A 19,011-nucleotide genomic window follows, 5' to 3' on the forward strand; every position below is an offset into this window, starting at 1 on the left:
GCCTCTGAGGAGTGATTCACATACTAGTACTGTGCTTGAAGTGGAGATGCGTCACTAACTCTCGTACTGCATGAATCGGGACATGATTCATTCACTCTGTCACTAACTTAAGATTCTCAGGACACTTTGTGGGCGCAGTAGGTTTGGGAATTTACTTCTGATTTGACTCAGTTTGTTTATTAAAATGGTTTGTTCGTTTGACAGATCACTCAAGAACAACACAACACTAGTGCTAACCATCTGATTTAAAAAGCCTATATAAACTTTTCTGGGTCTACCTCTGAGCCAGAATCTCGGCCTTGGCGCAATGATCAAATTGGGGAGCAAAAACAAAACCCAGCTTAGCAGTTAAGCTAACATTAACCAAGCATTAGTCAGTTCATTAGCTTTGACTCATCTTTCTTTGTGTTAGTTTAAATGCCTGAAGGAAGATAGGTGTTGTTACTATAATAATAACAATTATATAATAATTATATAACAATTTGTCTCTGTAGATCTGGGGACTATGGGAAGTCACTATAAACAGGCTGAAAATCAGTAAGCGAGCTTTAACTGATTCAAGAAAATGACAGTTTGTAAAATAGTAACCTCTAAACATGTTTATTTAATTGATCTAAATTTAAACATTTGTGGCATATGTGGTATCCCATACAACATGTCGATGCAACCACTAGCCGCACTCACAATGCCGTCTCCAGTCTTGCAATGTAGAATCGGTCCTGAGACGCTGTTTACATTCAAAATGTTCCTAAAAGTGCCTTAACATTTTTGTACAGAGTATGTTGCTTGGTAGCCTGGGTGATACCACACACAGTATTCTTTTTTCTTTTTCTAACTGTGCACACCTCTTTGATAGCAGTAAATGACAGCTTTTCTCCACTACTGTCGGCTTCTTTGTGGTTGTCAAAGGAAGCAGAAGAAAAGCAAGTTAACAGCACGAGGGATTCCATGTGCATGTTGCAGCAACAGGAGAAGAAAATATTGCAGAATAGCCAGTGGCACACAGCAGACTTTATTTTTGGTGTAAGATATCACGCATTTTCAAATCAAAGGGCTCAAGTCCAAGTGAGGTCATGAGTCAAGTCGAGTTTAACATTTGTGACTCGAATGACTCAATTCTAAGTCACATGACTTGAGTCCACACCTCTGGGAGGCACTGAAAGTGTTTGTGAGAAGAAACTACACATCAGCCTTGAACCTTGTTTTGTGAAGCTTATCTTGTCTTTAGCTCTGACAGCTCCTCTGTGGAAATATCTAAACATATTACTGAAAATCCACCTCTTCTGTTGGCTCTGCTTTCCTACAAAAACCTGATAGCCACTTTGCTCCTGTTAAAGAAGTGCCTTTAAATTTGGCTGTGACCAGCACCGGTGGGCAGATGCCACTCGGACACATGACTGGATGTGTTCCAGAGCTAAGGTCTGTTCAGCAACTCCGAGTACACGCACTGAACATAGGTGCTGCTGCATTGTTGAGCTTTCAGAGGACATTAATAACGGGCTTTGGGTTAAAGGCTGTCAACCCATTTAGCACATTTATAATTCATACAAGAGAAAGCAGGCTGTGTTGCTTTTCCACTTCCAGTAATGAACATTAGACATTGAATCAATAATAGAGCTACTTTCTCAACATAATTATCAACCGCCATGACTCATTGTGTAATTGGAGGCCTCAATCACTTCCCAGCATGGATAAGCTTTGCATATAAACTGTATAAACCTCATTATTTCAAAAAACATACTGTGTTATTTAATATTACATTTCAACTGACATATTTTCAGTATTTCTAGATTACAATTTCAGTGGTTTTTCAAGCAAGGGGCTTAAATTTCCTAACATATACATGGAGTGGAGCATAAATAGAAGAAATGGCCTGAAGAGACCAGCCAGAAAGGTAATAGTTCAGTGTCATTTAAGCTGTCATTGTATGAGTGCTTCAGGCCTCTTGCAATGATGAAGATGGAGTGGATGTGGGAGGGCATCAGTGGTTTGTAGAATGCTGATTTATGCAAAGAGTCATGTAAATTATGTTTGCATGAGCAACTAGTGGCAAAAGACAAATACAGCAGTTAAAGTGTTCCCTAAGCTTCAGGTACAGTATCATCTTTAATAAAGCAGAGAGAAAAATCATTTTGGGTTTTTTATTCTAATGAGCTCTATTGTCACCACAGTAGTTTCACATAAACCAAACACACAAACATAAGTTGACTGCAAACACCAGGAACGAGTAGCTATGCAACCTATATTTGACTTGCAAATTAGCCATCTGTATGTAATACGACATATGCTGGGATTTTCTGATGTAAAAAATAAGTCTAAGATTAATCATTTCAAAACTTTTTTCCATCTTTGTTGTTAAATATATCTTGAACAATTCAACTGAAACCAAACAAATCTGTTAAAGGGAAAATATAAGCTTTTTTTTTATTGAATCTGCTATCACTATGTTGCGCAGGTATGCACATCCATAAACTGTGTGCGATTCAGTGTTTAAATGATTTCATTTACAAAAAACGCCACTTCCATCTGAAGAAAAGTAACCCCAGGGCATGATGCTGCCACCACCTTATGTAGGACTGTGGTTGTACAATTGGCTAGCCACGAGCAGTCTCTCCACATCTGACTCCAGGGTGGCTACCTGAGTCCAAAGCCCAACTAATTAGCCAGCTAATATGAGCTAAGTTTTGATTGGCAAACAGGTATACTATTTTTTAGATTAATCACTTAAAATATAATAAAATTTAGCATGTGTTTGTTTAACTTTTTTGTTTAAAAATATATGTATGAAAATACAAATGATGAATAAATGTTAAAGACATTACTATAACCCAATATTTTACATAATATTATGGAGGGGGGGGGGGGGGGGGGGGGGGGGTTGCTGTCTTCATTTGTTGTGATGATGTGTGGAAGCCTCGTTACATCCCCTCCGCTGCCTCAGGTACACGGCGTTCATCACCAGCCTTTCTGCGGCTCTAATCTGGATTTTGGTCAGATATAGAAATAAAAGGTTTGTCAGCTTTCAAAAAATACACAACCTCCGAAAAATTTCATTAGATTCCAAAAGATTCTTTTAAGAAGATAAGATGTGCAGCATGTAATCAGTGATAGATGCCAACAGTCGGATTCAGCGAGAACAACGGGGAGTCTGTGGAATCAAAATTTCCGTCATACCGTTGTGAATGCAGATAATCATGCTTTTAAAGAAAACTCATCTTTCTTTGCAAATGTTTCAGAAGATCAAAGGTAATTTTCCACTTAGAAACACAAATAAATATTTGTATCCATTAAGAAATAGATCTGGCACTACCTTTAAATATATATAAGACAAAATCATTTTACTCTGGTTTGTGTTGCTACTCTGTGATTTTGTGCCATTAATTCTTTTTATTTCTCACATTGTATTTTGTTGCAGGCCACCTAAGAACTGGGTCAGAAATGACACCATGAGGTTTCCAGATTTACGTGTCACTATATTCTACTTACATTGTTTATACATTCTAAAATACACCAGCCCCAGATTTCTGCATATACACAGGTTGGAATCTTGGAAAAAAGTATTAAATAATACATTGCACGTGACTGTAATTATAAAAAATGGATAAACCCCTACTACCCAAGATTAAACATTGAGCATAGTGTGCAAGCATTGTTATACACGCCAGCTGAGACTCCTTTGTTTTCATGTTTGCTTTGCTGTGTGACGATAAGGTCCAAACGATAAAGCACATTTCCTGCAGTATGTTTTACAAAACATAGCAGAAGAAGCTGACAAAGCAGTAAATAGAAAAGCAACACATTTAATTAAACTGAGTAAGTTCAAAGCACAGCATGCCATCCGCATGCTTTACTTTGAGGTGTCGTTGCGATTAAAGTGCAGAAAACATGCTTTTCAGATTCCTATATTAAAAAAAGAAATCAGCATGCTTTTATTTTGTTAAAAAAACTGTTCTTTTTCTGTCAATAAAGGAATGTAGTCTGATTACTCTGTTTAGCGTCACAGCATGGGGAAGTCAGACATTCAGTGTCTCAGTTAAATATATCAGAGTCCTATTCTTTTAAACAGCTGATCAATCAGACTATGACATCTTACTTAAAGTCATCTGCCCATTTCTCTGAGGTGGGTCCAACTCATTTAAAAACAGCTTTTTAAGGTTGGTGGGTCTCACATGAAAACATATACAACAAAATCAAAACATATACAACAAAAGAAACCATGTCATTGTTAGATAAACAAAAACCAAGCCAAAATCAAAGAAAGCTGAGAGTGAAAAACTAAGTACAACCCATAAATCAGTAACTCATAGAATCAGCCTAGCTACATTTTCTTTGTATTAGTCATTAGAATTAATTGACTAATCAATTAGGAATATTAGCTCACAACTCCTTAAACAACATTTCTTCATACCGTGTATAACTCAGTTTTAACAAGGCTTTAGTTGTCCAATAGTTGGCCTGACATTTCCCTTTTAAGTGCTTTTTTATATACACACGAAAAGCATTAAGATACGGTACCATCCGATGTGGCGATATGTCCATATATGGAACAAATATGGATAATATCCGGGAAAATCCACATGCATACATGGGGGAATCTGTTTTTGACATATTTTGTAAAGCGGCCCACAAAAATATCCGAACATCCAGATACCCATTCAACTAGTATCCTGAAAAATATACTTATTGGATCCCCCACAGTTCCTACTTTAGAGATCTTTGCATCTTCGGTGTATCGTGTTCATGGATTCTTAACCATTCGTCATGTCTATCTGCATACCTGGAGACCCATCCGAGAGGAATACAGAAAATACGTGCATTTGATCCCCAGCAGTTCCTACCTTAGATCTCTGCATCTTTGACGTATCACGTTCACAGATTCACGACCTCACGTGATGGATGCCCGCCAGATATTTATGGATTTTTATAAATGTTTTTATTTAACCAAAGGTGATAACCCCATGCCTGATGTACCAGCTCTCTGCATTGTGAAATATGGCTGGTAGGCCTTTATGTTTAAGTATTAACCATCTTTAGTGTCTTTAACATCTTACATTAGACATTTCAAGATCACCCAGACAGCTTTCTACATCACTATCAGGATTATGAAAGTCTTGAATGTTGATTTCTGTACCATTGTCATGTTGAACACATCACTAGCTGGACTAATAAACGCATTACCAAAATTACCATTTCTATGAGCATTTTGGAAATATCTGTATTATGAAATGAACTGTTTATAAACTTTTGTAGTACATCAGATGTTTTGCATCTACATAACTGCACATACGAATGAAATATTAAGCATAAAAACAGAACAAGAATTTTTCAAGATCATTTTTATTAACAAGATAATCTGTGATATTTCAAATGTTGTTGATTTCTCTTGGAGGCTGCCTCCTGCTGCATCCGTCGCTGGGCACTCTGTGGTGAACCATTCTGCAGTTTTTGTAGCCCCACAAGTTTGTGCTAGCACCTATCTAAAATGTCAGTTTAATTGACCTCCATTCAGGTAGATAAACCTTCCATGTTTCCCTGTTCATAGTCGACTTAATGTCTGCAAGGTGGCCAGGTCCTGTTGCAGCAATATGAGCCCAAACCATCACCATACCATTACTGTGCTAGAGAGTGCAGACATTCTGGGTTTGAGTTTTACCCAACATGGTGCTGTGTATTATGGCTAAACAACTCTAATTTGGTTTCATCTGTCTAATTTCCATTGATAAACTTTAGCATTTAACTTGGTAACTGTAGGATCTGGGACCTTGGATTTCATGTAAATGCACGGCATTGCTCAGAGAATGACCTCAGAGTGAATGTACTTGGAAAAATGGCAGTTTTCCAATTGTGAATAGTCTTTCTCACTGTAGAATGTTGAACGTCAAACAGAGATGGAATTAATTCAATTCAGTTTTCAATTCAGTTTATTTATATAGCGCCAATTCACAACACATGTTGTCTCAAGGCACTTCACAAAAGTCAGGTACATACATTCCAATTAATCCTAACCATTGAACAGTGCAGTCAGATTCAGTTATTTATTCAAATAGGATGAAAAGTTTTTCTATCTAAGGAAACCCAGCAGATTGCATCCAGTCAGTGACTTGCAGCATTCTCTCCTCCTGGATGAGCATGTAGAGACAGTAGACAGTCTGTGACTTTGCAGCAAATGAAGTAAAAACCATTCCCAGATTGACAGGCAGCAACAATGTGTTTGTGTGTTTAGGTATATTTTAGGTCAGATTTAATATTCTGTATTTAAATATTAAACACAGAGTAGGAACAATACATCATTTTAAGTGACAACCACCTCCATTACGTTCTTTTTTTGTCGTTCTCAGTTATCGTTAGGGTTTTAGAGATTAGCAATAGAAAACATTTTGAGTGATTTTTTTATTAGAGTTCCATTTATTTTAATTAGTTTGTTTTTGCTTGCAACAGTATAAACAAATGATGGAATTTAACAAAAATATTTTCTTTGCTTTTTCATTCCATAGAGACTATTTTTGTAGCTGAATGGGTGACAAACCTTCAATCGCTTCACATACTCAACGCATTGTGCAGGACAGGGTCCCCCAGCCTGGTTGCAGGGATGTACCAGGAGGTGGCCTTCTTGGCAGGCAGCACTGACCACCAGTTCACAACCTTCCGCTTCAACCGTGTAGAAAATCCACAGGAGGTCACGTCCAAAAAGGGTTTGTTCTACAAAAGAGCCCAGGTTCTGCTCCAACCTCAGCCCAACCAGCAGGATGGAGATGGATCAGGCCTGGCTGACAGGGCAGCCATAATAAATGTGGGGGGGATCAAGTATCACATCCCCTGGTCCACACTGGATGAGTTCCCATTGACACGACTGGGCAAGCTGCGCAGCTGCAGCAACGAAGCCGAGATCATGGACGTGTGTGACGACTATGACGGCAGTCGCAACGAGTACTTTTTCGACCGAAACCCATCTGCTTTTCGCATCATTGTGACTTTCCTGGCAGCGGGGAAGCTGAGGCTGCTGAGGGAGATGTGTGCATTGTCCTTCCAGGAGGAGCTTCTATACTGGGGCCTAGAGGATAACAACCTTGAATGGTGTTGCCTTAGGAAGCTGCGTCTGAGGCAGGAGGAGTACAAGGAGCAGCAAAGGCTAGAGGAGGAGGAGGCTGAGCTCACCTCACCACAGTCCTGCGAGGAGAGCCAACAGCCTCCAGGAGGACTGGAGGAGACCCTCTCAGGGGGTTGCATGCGAAGGCTGAGGGACATGGTGGAGAACCCGCACTCGGGCCTGCCCGGCAAAATCTTTGCTTGTCTGTCTGTGCTGTTTGTAGCCATCACTGCTGTAACGTTGTGTGTCAGCACCATGCCTGACCTCAGAGCAGAGGAGGAGAGGGTGAGTTTACTTCCACATTCAGCTTTTCTCTTGTCTCTCCAAATCCACAGATTCTAATTCAAATCATTAATTTTTTTACATTTTCTGCTGCTTTTCTGCTTTGAACATGATAACCTGAACAAATACAAACATATTTTTACTAGAACCTGTCTGACAAAAGGCTAAAAGATCTCAAGAAGCACCACATCATGCCCTGATCTATTTAAGTTAAATGAAGAGGTTGTGGTTGTAATTCTTCAAACAGTCTACAGCAGACAGCCCAGACCAGTACTCAGAGGTGGATCCAGTCACTTATGACAAAACAAAGGGCAAGGGCCCTGTTGGGTCATCCATTTTGGTTGGATGGACGACTGGGCTGCGCAGTTTGACATGCGCCGCAGTGATGGGCGTCGGAGCTCTGACGTCAACAGAGCTTAGAAAAGCTGATGAAACAAACCTTTCCAAGATGTAGTTTACGACGTTAGGGGGCAATCTCTGGAGAAATTGAAGCTTGCTGGCGGGTTTACTTTTCCTCCACACTGGCCATTTAATTGTCACATAGATAAGCACTTGTGTGTATTTTGGGTATTAGTGATTATCTATCAAGATCAGATTAGAATTCCACTATTCGGTGAAATGACTGATAACACAGTGACATTTGGCATGGTTTTGGTTAATAATTATCAATTATTAATGACAATTAACTAATTCTAATTATTTAGTGCTGTGAGCCCAATAATCACACCTCCAAAGTGTATCTGATCTTTATTCAAAAGAAATTATTTTTTGTTAGAATTTCTTTCTTCTATAATTTTTGATAAATATTTATAATCAATAATCATAAACCTCACAGCCCCAAGGTACCAAGGGTCCAAGGCAATTAAAACTCTTTGCCTTGAATTATGTTCAGCTCTGCCAGAATTTGCTCAGCCATGCCTTTATACCTTGTGCAGATCTTTTTACTACATAATGAATTCAGAATGTTGTTGAAATTACCTGCTTTAAATGTTTTTTGCCCTTGTTGCTAACCCACAACATTCCTAACCCAACTGTTTTGGGAATAGGGTTGCAGACCTCAAATGCTGGAAAGGGAAGAATTTCTGTAGTGCCTTCCAAACGCAATTAAACCTCATGAACTAATTTGTATTTTGTCACATTACAACCACAAAAGGTCAATGTATTTTATTGGGATTTTGTGTGACAGACCAACACAAAGTAGTGCATAACTATGAAGTAGAAGAAAATTGATACATGGTTTTCAAAATATTTTGCAAATACAAATCTAAAAAGAATTGCATGTATTGTATAGATCCCCTTAATGTCAGCATATATCCAGATGTTCTGTGAAGGCCTCAGGGGTTTGTTGAAGAATATTAGTGAACAAACAGCATCACAAAGACCAAGAAACACAGCAGACAGGTCAGGAAGAAAGTTGTGGGTAGTTTAAAGCGGGGTTGGTTCATAAAATGCAAAATGCTATTTTGCACATGACCCTAAACACACCATCACCATAGTGAAACATGGTGGTGGCAGCATAATGCTGTGGGGATTCTTTTCTTCAACAAGGACAGGGAAGTTGTTCAGGCTGGATTAGACGATTGATGGAGATAAATACAGAAGAAAATATGTTAGAGGCTTCTAAAGATTGGAGATTAGGGCAGAGGTTCACCATCCTGCAGATCAACAACCACAAACCTACAGAGCTACAGTGTAGTGGTTTATATCAATCTGTTAGAATGGCGCAGTCAAAGTCCAGTCTTGAATCTAACTGAGAATCTGTGGCGAGACATGGGAATTGGCGTTCAGTTATGCCTGCCTTTCTGAATGACTGAGTTTAATCTTTTCTGCAAAGAAGAATGGACAAAAGTTTCAGTCTCGAGATGTGCAAAGCAAATAACACAAAAGGCAACAAAAGTCGGTTCTACAGGGTAAAAATAAACAACTACATGTCACACTTTTCAATTTTATATTTATGAACAATTTTGAAAACCCTGTCTCCCTCTGTTTTGTGTTGGTTTATCACACAAAATCCAATCGAATACGTTAAAGATTGTGGTTGCAAGGTGACAAACTGAGAAAAAGATCAAAGTGTCTCTACTTTTGTGAGGCACTGTTTGTCACTGAAGGTTTCCTCAGAGTTGTGATTACTGATTTTACACTTTTATACTTCCCATGCATACAATTGGCAGTTTTGAACATCATGAGGACAATAACCCAAACAGCTGTCTTCCATGAGTCCTATGTGTACTAACAGAACCTGAGATTTCTTAAATAGAAATACGATTACAATGTATTGCTTTGCCAATTTCAGTGAAGTATGAAAGCAGACAGTAATCATGGAATAGAGGGACCCATTTAGGGGCTACTCACACACACATTATTTTTGTGTTAAACAAATCCAGTATTGCTTCTTATAAATGACCTCACTTGTGTCTATGGAAACTTAAATACTAAGCAGATTTTCAGGAGAAACACCATGATGACTTTTAAACAGCTCACGGAGGGGAAGCCGTTCTCAGGATTCCTTCTTTTTTTTGCTCACCACCTCGGGGCTGTGTATGCAGTACAGCAGCTACAGTAGAATTCAGAATATGTTGATGCTGCAGCCCACATACAGGGACTTTCTGGGCTTTATTGTAAATCATCATGAAATAAACCATGGCGAAGGCTCAGGGACAACAGGCCTACACACCCTTCACTTGAATGCCAGATTATAGTGCAGCACCTCTTCCTATTTCTCCAGTCTGTCTTCAGGAGCAATGCAAATTCCATTTTTTTTTTATTTTTTATACATGACATAAATGACAGCAAACACCAGCCTGATAGACACAGTTATGTTTTCACACAGCTTTAAACAACAAGTGGATTTGGTTTTCAGTGCTGTCTTTGCAAAATGCCTCAGATATGTTCCACATGCAGCACATTTTGCTTGACCTGCTTTCACAAATTAAAATGATAGAAGCTGGAATGAATACGAAGTGAGCTCATTAATGTTATGTAACTGTGGAAATTGTTGCCATGTAAAAGATTGTTTACAGAAATCCCACCAAAAGCAGATGACCACTAAACACAAAACTATAAGTGTAAATACGTCTTGGCTAATTTACCGTAGTGCTACAGTAGTTCACGTGTGAGATGTTATGAGACTTCCATAGTAATACCTTTCAAACTATTATATACAGGTCCTTCTCAAAATATTAGCATATTGTGATAAAGTTAATTATTTTCCATAATGTAATGATAAAAATTTAACATTCATATATTTTAGATTCATTGCACACTAACTGAAATATTTCAGGTCTTTTATTGTCTTAATACGGATGATTTTGGCATACAGCTCATGAAAACCCAAAATTCCTATCTCACAAAATTAGCATATAATTAAAAGGGTCTCTAAACGAGCTATGAACCTAATCATCTGAATCAACGAGTTAACTCTAAACACCTGCAAAAGATTCCTGAGGCCTTTAAAACTCCCAGCCTGGTTCATCACTCAAAACCCCAATCATGGGTAAGACTGCCGACCTGACTGCTGTCCAGAAGGCCACTATAGACACCCTCAAGCAAGAGGGTAGGACACAGAAAGAAATTTCTGAAAGAATAGGCTGTTCCCAGAGTGCTGTATCAAGGCACCTCAGTGGGAAGTCTGTGGGAAGGAAAAAGTGTGGCAGAAAACGCTGCACAACGAGAAGAGGTGACCGGACCCTGAGGAAGATTGTGGAGAAGGGCCGATTCCAGACCTTGGGGGACCTGCGGAAGCAGTGGACTGAGTCTGGAGTAGAAACATCCAGAGCCACCGTGCACAGGCGTGTGCAGGAAATGGGCTACAGGTGCCGCATTCCCCAGGTCAAGCCACTTTTGAACCAGAAACAGCGGCAGAAGCGCCTGACCTGGGCTACAGAGAAGCAGCACTGGACTGTTGCTCAGTGGTCCAAAGTACTTTTTTCGGATGAAAGCAAATTCTGCATGTCATTCGGAAATCAAGGTGCCAGAGTCTGGAGGAAGACTGGGGAGAAGGAAATGCCAAAATGCCAGAAGTCCAGTGTCAAGTACCCACAGTCAGAGATGGTCTGGGGTGCCGTGTCAGCTGCTGGTGTTGGTCCACTGTGTTTTATCAAGGGCAGGGTCAATGCAGCTAGCTATCAGGAGATTTTGGAGCACTTCATGCTTCCATCTGCTGAAAAGCTTTATGGAGATGAAGATTTCATTTTTCAGCACGACCTGGCACCTGCTCACAGTGCCAAAAGCACTGGTAAATGGTTTACTGACCATGGTATCACTGTGCTCAATTGGCCTGCCAACTCTCCTGACCTGAACCCCATAGAGAATCTGTGGGATATTGTGAAGAGAACGTTGAGAGACTCAAGACCCAACACTCTGGATGAGCTAAAGGCCGCTATCGAAGCATCCTGGGCCTCCATAAGACCTCAGCAGTGCCACAGGCTGATTGCCTCCATGCCACGCCGCATTGAAGCAGTTATTTCTGCCGAAGGATTCCCGACCAAGTATTGAGTGCATAACTGTACATGATTATTTGAAGGTTGACGTTTTTTGTATTAAAAACACTTTTCTTTTATTGGGCGGATGAAATATGCTAATTTTGTGAGATAGGAATTTTGGGTTTTCATGAGCTGTATGCCAAAATCATCCGTATTAAGACAATAAAAGACCTGAAATATTTCAGTTAGTGTGCAATGAATCTAAAATATATGAATGTTAAATTTTCATCATTACATTATGGAAAATAATGAACTTTATCACAATATGCTAATATTTTGAGAAGGACCTGTATCTACCTTGCATGTCAGTGATGTAGAAAAGACACACTGCCTTTGAGGAACAATAAACAACCATCATTTTTATGTGTGTCTGGTACAGTAGTATGAATAATTTAATCACCAGAGAAGCAAGTCAGGTGCCCAGGTTCTCTTTTTTGAAATGTTGAAAACTTTTTACAATTCCTCTATGTAAATACTGCATATATTCGCCTAGTGTTGTTAAATTCAAAACTTTTTTGACTGGTTGTGTGCATAGACATAGAGACTTAAAGGCAGCCTGTTAAGGCTATGTTTAGCCCCTTTTCCATTAGTACCTACTCTACTCGGGTCAAGTCTACACAGTTTGGTTCGTTTTCCAAGCTAGAGGACATGTGAGGTTAAGCTAACGCCAGCTAATGTTACCTGGGTTTAGCGGTCATATTCACAATAAGCCCAGCGTACAATGATTTAACGGTTGGAGATATTAATTATTAAAATATACTGTGAATAGTGATGCTACCCCATATCCAATCAGTGACCGACAGTCTTCTGATGTCGCATTTTCGGCATGACTCGGCACTCTTGGAACCACATCCAACCAGTTACTAACAATAGTAATGGTTCCACGTAACCATCACTAATGAAAAAGCCTAAAAAGTGAGTAAAGTCTGTTGCTTTTTGAAATCTTTTACCCTCCTTAATATTTTCAGTAGGTTTTGTTTCACATAAAGCCAGGTTGGTTTGAATAGTTTTTTTTTTTTTTCCATTAATTAATAAAATCATCATTTGAAAACTGATGTCTGATACAATAATCTGTTCCATGGTGAACTGAACTGTAGTGGATGGTAATATATTTGTAGGGTACGCAACACCATGACAGCCCAACTCGCCATTTATCATTTACTGTACGACAAACATTTAAAAATAAAATTCAAGTTCTCAAAAGATCTGCTCTCAGTAAAAGGAGTGATTCCATAACCTGTTGGTTTGTCTGTGTTGGCTAGTTCCTGTTGTGTGTTTTGAACAATACATGGTGATGTACTGAATGCCCATGTCAGAATGCCTAAAAGTAATTAGGAAAAAACTGAAATAATGCTCAGCTGATAATACTCAAGGGACGGGCTAAGTTTTTGTGATGCTCACATCTAAAAGTCTGTGCTCTTTAATTAGGCCTGTAAATCAAAGTAGAGCACATCCACTTGTTGCTGAAGTTGGCTTTCATCTTGCAGAGGGAAAAATTGCAATCTCTGGCTTTTGTTCCAACTAACTACACGTTGCAGTTGTCCATGACAAGAACAGCAAAAAGGCAAATTAAAACTTGCAATGTCTGCCTCCTGAGACTTTTTACATCCACCACTGCCCAGGAGGCTTCAGAAAGCCTTGGAGATTTGGCTGCAGAGCGTGCACATATCACACTAATTTATCTTTTGACTGGCATCAGTAGCCCCAAATATAATCACAGAAGAGCTCTCCAATTTCTCCCTTTGTCAAAGATATGCATTCATCAGCAAGCTCGGAGAGGAATTGGCTGCAGCTGTATGAAGACGGTAAGCTTCAAAAGTGAAAAATCAATTAGGACAACAGAGTAAATAAAAGCCAAATAGAGAATGGGATGAACATGTTTCCTATTTTATCTGCAACTAAACTCATCTGTTGTTATGTGGCTCCTTTAATCCAAAGATTTCATTATTTAAGTCCAAGAGTCCATATTTCAAATGAAAAAACAGCTGGAATTTCATTGTAGTGCCAATTAACCGCCCAAAGATTGGTGAGAACTCCATATCTTCTACTGTGTGAATTATGGCAGTGGGTCATTAGGAGTGAAAACCTTATGTGGAAGTCAAAAAAATAATGTATTTGTAGCTGTTAGAAACACTAAAACATATTAATATCACAAATCTTCAAGTCTCTAACAGGGTTGGGCTAAATCTATTTTTCAGTACCATTTCCATTACCACCTGCCTAAACAGGCCTGTGATGTATATTAACTGCATGTAATTGATGGTGTTTTAAGGCTTTTAATGACATTTTTAATATTATTTCTTAGATTAAAAACTCAGTAAGCAGCTTTTTTATTTTTGTGCACATAGATAAGCACTCAAACAAACAAAGTCATAGAGTTACAGACCGCACAAAAAGTAAAGCTAATCTAAATGTAGTTTCTGTTCAAAATAATCCTACTAATATATATTTGGCTTATTCGGACTAAGCAGACTGCAAGCATTTTAACTGAAGACCTGGTCAGAAGGTATTATCTTTCCCTGATCTGTGTGAATTACACAACATTCAGTCAACTCTTCTCTTTCTTCTGTTATATTACCTGCATTTTTTACGGCGCATTTTCTTTTTTTTTTTTTACCATGTCCTGCCCGGCCAAGTAGCACCCAGAATTGTTATCTGAGTGCCAAGAAGAGGCCCAACGGATTTACTTTCACAAGTGGAGCATTACGACTAACACTGCAATGCTCTGGTTTATAGTTATTTAAAAAACTGCTTTGGGGTTATTTCAATTGTAAAGAACATGGAAAATGAAATGAAAAGGAAAAAATAAGAAGCAAGAAAGAGAGAAGTGGGGGAAAAAGTAAAAAGGGAGAGGAGGAGAAAAGAATGGAGGAGAGAAAGAAGGATGAAGACATTACAAGATAACACCCCAGAAGATTCCTTCTACACCTGCAGAAACATATATAATAACAGCATTGTTACTAAAAAGTGCACGATACTAATGAATGCAAGATGTATTTAGTGGTAACTGCAGCTCAATATAGAACATTTGTGTATCTATTAACCTCTGAATATAAACACCTGTGGGTTTGAGTGTGAGCACGCTTGTGTATACAAGGTCTCTCCATGAAGATATGCAATAGCGAGTGTGAGGAGCCACAGACCTGCCTCCCTGGACCTGAGACAGACACAGAGGAGATCCGAGCCACAGACATCCAAAGGGGGAGCACGGGAACCCCAGGAGAACCACCGCCAGGACTACTGCAAACCCCACAGAGAAGAGCAGGCGAGAGTCCCATGGGAGAAGCCCCAAGGGGGAAGCCCCAGGGTGCTGGAGCAATGAACCCAGAGGCCCTGCCGGCAGCCATCTACACTGTAGCAGATCCAGCCATGGACCCAGAGACCCGAAACCCTGAGACACATCACTCCCCTAACAGAGTCCTGACAGAGCCCAGGGCCCCAGGCCCCAGCAAATAGCCACCGGGAGTGGGCCGGCACACACCGGGGTGTGAAACAGTTCCAACCCCCAATGAATTCTGATCTCAGCCCCATGAGCCCCACACTCTCCATGAACCCCAAAATGAATCTCCCCACAAGGCTACCCCCAACCAGGACACAGATATTGAAGACATGCCCCCGAACCCAAACGCCATGAATACTCTCCCCACAGGGGCACATCCCCATAGGTGAGCTCCGTCCCCAAAAAGCCAACAAAGATAAACTCACACAATGCAAGCTCCACACACAACCCTGCTCCAAGCACCCCGCCGCATCCTGTCCCCCACCACACAGCGCGCCGCGACAACAAGTCAAGGGCCCCGCACAATGCCACCCCAACCTCCGCCCACAGGCGCAACAGAGCAGACACCACCAAGCACCGTTCTCACAACGGAACCCCTGACCCCACACCAAGACGGAACAAACTCACCCGGCAAGAGGTCTCTGGTAAACGTAGCATAAACGAAGCATAGACAAAGCATAGACATAGAAAAGGAACCAGCGAGGAACTAAGCAAACAGAACAACTAATATACACAGAGCACAGAGAGGGGAACAAAAGGCAGGTAATCAAAGAAACAGGGAACAGGTGTGACAAGGAACAGGTGAAACAAATACAAAGGCTGAGGATGGGTGAAAGGACTAAACAAACAGAAAACACAAACTAAGCAAGAGAATAAATCAGAGGAGGAAATAAAGAACTAGAATAACTATGAACTAAAGTAAACAGAGAAACTAGAGGGGAACATAGAAACTATAACTTAAGAAATAAACAAAGAGCCATAAGGAGAATCTAAATTACAAAATAAACCATCAAGTCCAAAATGTCACTCCATGGCATTATTAGTAGTATGCACATTTTCCAGCTGAAGATCCATCTCAAGATGTTCATGGAGAACCCACAGAGGGAAGCAGGCTTTGTAATGTTTTATTTGCACATATCACAGCCACTCCTCAATGTCCAGCCACTGTTATTGCTTCTTCTTCTTTGTCCTTCTGCTGCTGTTAATTTATTTACTGCGAGGCTGCCTCCTGCTTTGTTTTTAAGTTCCCTTCTTTTCTAAGTTTCTCCTCACTAAGTTTGCAAGGACTGTAAATGCAGCAACATATTTTGGTAATTTAAACCATTAAGTTTCATTCTTTAAAAAAACAAAAAACAAAAAGAAAACAGGTTATACCCAGAACGTAGTTGCGTTCTGGATTAATGGTAAAGTATAGCTTCAACATGGGACAGTGGCCAATTACATCTGAGAATAATAGTAAGTGCAGCCACTGTGTAAACTCAAGATGTTGCTATTAAGAAAACAGTGGCACTACACAGCAGGAATGGTATCACAAGAGGAGATAAGAAATATGTACTAAGCACACAAAAACAAACCTAACATGTTCAAACAAATTCCCACACCCCAAATAAGGCCAAAGCTGCGAGCTAGTTCAGGCAGTCAACTCGAGCTGTGCTGCTGCTTCACACGTGATTGTTCTCACATTCTGCCAAATATATCAAGCATATCCTAATGATTTGAACGGTCGATTTAAGCAGCAAAAGCTCCCGCTGCCCTTCGCATTTCATAATTTGCCTGCCTGGCCGCCTTCTGCTGCTGCCAGCTTCTGTTTTGTACCAATCCATCTTTATTTGTAAAGCATTTTAAACAACCAGCACAGGACCAAAGTGCTGTACAGTTAAATAAGTTTAAAACAAAAAAAAGAAAAAACACAAATTAACACACACAATGCAAAAGTTAACAGCCCTATGTAAAAACAATATAAAACAGCATAAAAATAAACTAAAAACAACTAATATAAAAATGACCTAAAACCAACATATCACAATGTTTTGAATGCCAGGGTTAAAACATGAGTTTTCACAACAAATTTAAAAACACACAGAGTAGACAGCCGTGTTATTTCTAAGGGCAGATCATTCCACATTTTGGGAGCTGCTGCAGTAAAAGCACCTTTTAAGTTTACACTCAGTCCGAGGTACAGTGAGGAGCCGCTGATCAGCTGACCTAAAAGAGCGGGTAGGTGTGTAAGGCTGCAACAATTCAGAGAGATATGATGGGGTAAGGGCATGGAGGGCTTTAAAAGTAAACAAAAGAATTCAAAAATGAATCGTAAAAGGAACGGGCAGCCAGGAAACCAAATTGAGGGAAATGTGCTCAAACATCAGAGTGCCAGTTAAAAGACGAGCTGCAGCACTTTGCACCCTATGGACACAAGTGATGGACGCATGACGAACACTGTCTTATACAGATTACCAGGCTCACCCTCCTCACTGTGTTATACATGTTACCGAACTGACCACTTACATGATGATAATTTAAAGAGACAGAACAGTGGTTCCTTACACTACAAGTATAAACAAGTAACTTAAAACATTAAAAGTAGGGAAAAACCACCATTTGATTATGTATTCAACTCAGCTTCAGTCGTTAAACCAACAGCTTTCCACATCGGGGGTGCGCTGGGTCGGCACCACTAAATAGAGCCCATGCATTTAAAAAACCTCAATAGAACTTTGTTTCAAACCAAAGTGTATCATTGTGTTTTAATGAATGAACGATGAGGGTGCATGAGAGTTACTTAACTTAACTGGAGTGTGGCCATGGATTTGGCTACTACAAAGCTGCTTCAACAGTAAGATTTAAAAAGCCCTTTGTCATGGACATGTTCAGCAGGTAGAAATTAGCTCATCATGCCATGAGATGTTGGGTAGCATTCCCATGGAATAATGACATTGGAGCCTTGATGCCTAACTCAGACTTATACCTTTTTGGCTAAGAAAATACAGGGGTTGGACAATGAAACTGAAACACCTGTCATTTTAGTGTGGGAGGTTTCATGGCTAAATTGGACCAGCCTGGTAGCCAGTCTTCATTGATTGCACATTGCACCAGTAAGAGCAGAGTGTGAAGGTTCAATTAGCAGGGTAAGAGCACAGTTTTGCTCAAAATATTGAAATGCACACAACATTATGGGTGACATACCAGAGTTCAAAAGAGGACAAATTGTTGGTGCACGTCTTGCTGGCGCATCTGTGACCAAGACAGCAAGTCTTTGTGATGTATCAAAAGCCATGGTATCCATGGTAATGTCAGCATACCACCAAGAAGGACGAATGAAATCCAACAGGATTAACTGTGGATGCAAGAGGAAGCTGTCTGAAAGGGATGTTCGGGTGCTAACCCGGATTGTATCCAAAAAACATAAAACCACGGCTGCCCAAATCACGGCAGAATTAAATGTGCACCTCAACTCTCCTGTTTCCACCAGAACTGTCCGTCGGGAGCTCCACAGGGTCAATATACACGGCCGGGCTGCTATAGCCAAACCTTTGGTCACTCATGCCAATGCCAAACGTCGGTTTCAATGGTGCAAGGAGCACAAATCTTCGGCTGTGGACAATGTGAAACATGTATTGTTCTCTGATGAGTCCACCTTTACTGTTTTCCCCACATCTGAGAGAGTTACGGTGTGGAGAAGCCCCAAAGAAGCGTACTACCCAGACTGTTGCATGCCCAGAGTGAAGCATGGGGGTGGATCAGTGATGGTTTGGGCTGCCATATCATGGCATTCCCTTGGCCCAATACTTGTGCTAGATGGGCGCGTCACTGCCAAGGACTACCGAACCATTCTTGAGGACCATGTGCATCCAATGGTTCAAATATTGTATCCTGAAGGCGGT

General features: G+C 40.2%; 1 protein-coding gene across 1 annotated transcript in view; it reads left to right on the forward strand.

The window, feature by feature from the left end:
• kcng2 (potassium voltage-gated channel, subfamily G, member 2) overlaps positions 1-19,011 on the forward strand; it is a 56,734-nt gene that overhangs the window by 5,249 nt on the left and 32,474 nt on the right. Inside the window, exon 2 of the mRNA XM_047384145.1 lies at positions 6,495-7,372. Coding sequence (XP_047240101.1) covers positions 6,590-7,372 — 783 coding nt within the window. The 5' untranslated portion in view covers positions 6,495-6,589. The remainder of the gene's footprint in view (positions 1-6,494; positions 7,373-19,011) is intronic.

The sequence above is a fragment of the Girardinichthys multiradiatus genome, chromosome 13, assembly GCF_021462225.1.
Source record: "Girardinichthys multiradiatus isolate DD_20200921_A chromosome 13, DD_fGirMul_XY1, whole genome shotgun sequence".
NCBI classification, from domain to species: Eukaryota; Metazoa; Chordata; class Actinopteri; order Cyprinodontiformes; family Goodeidae; genus Girardinichthys; species Girardinichthys multiradiatus.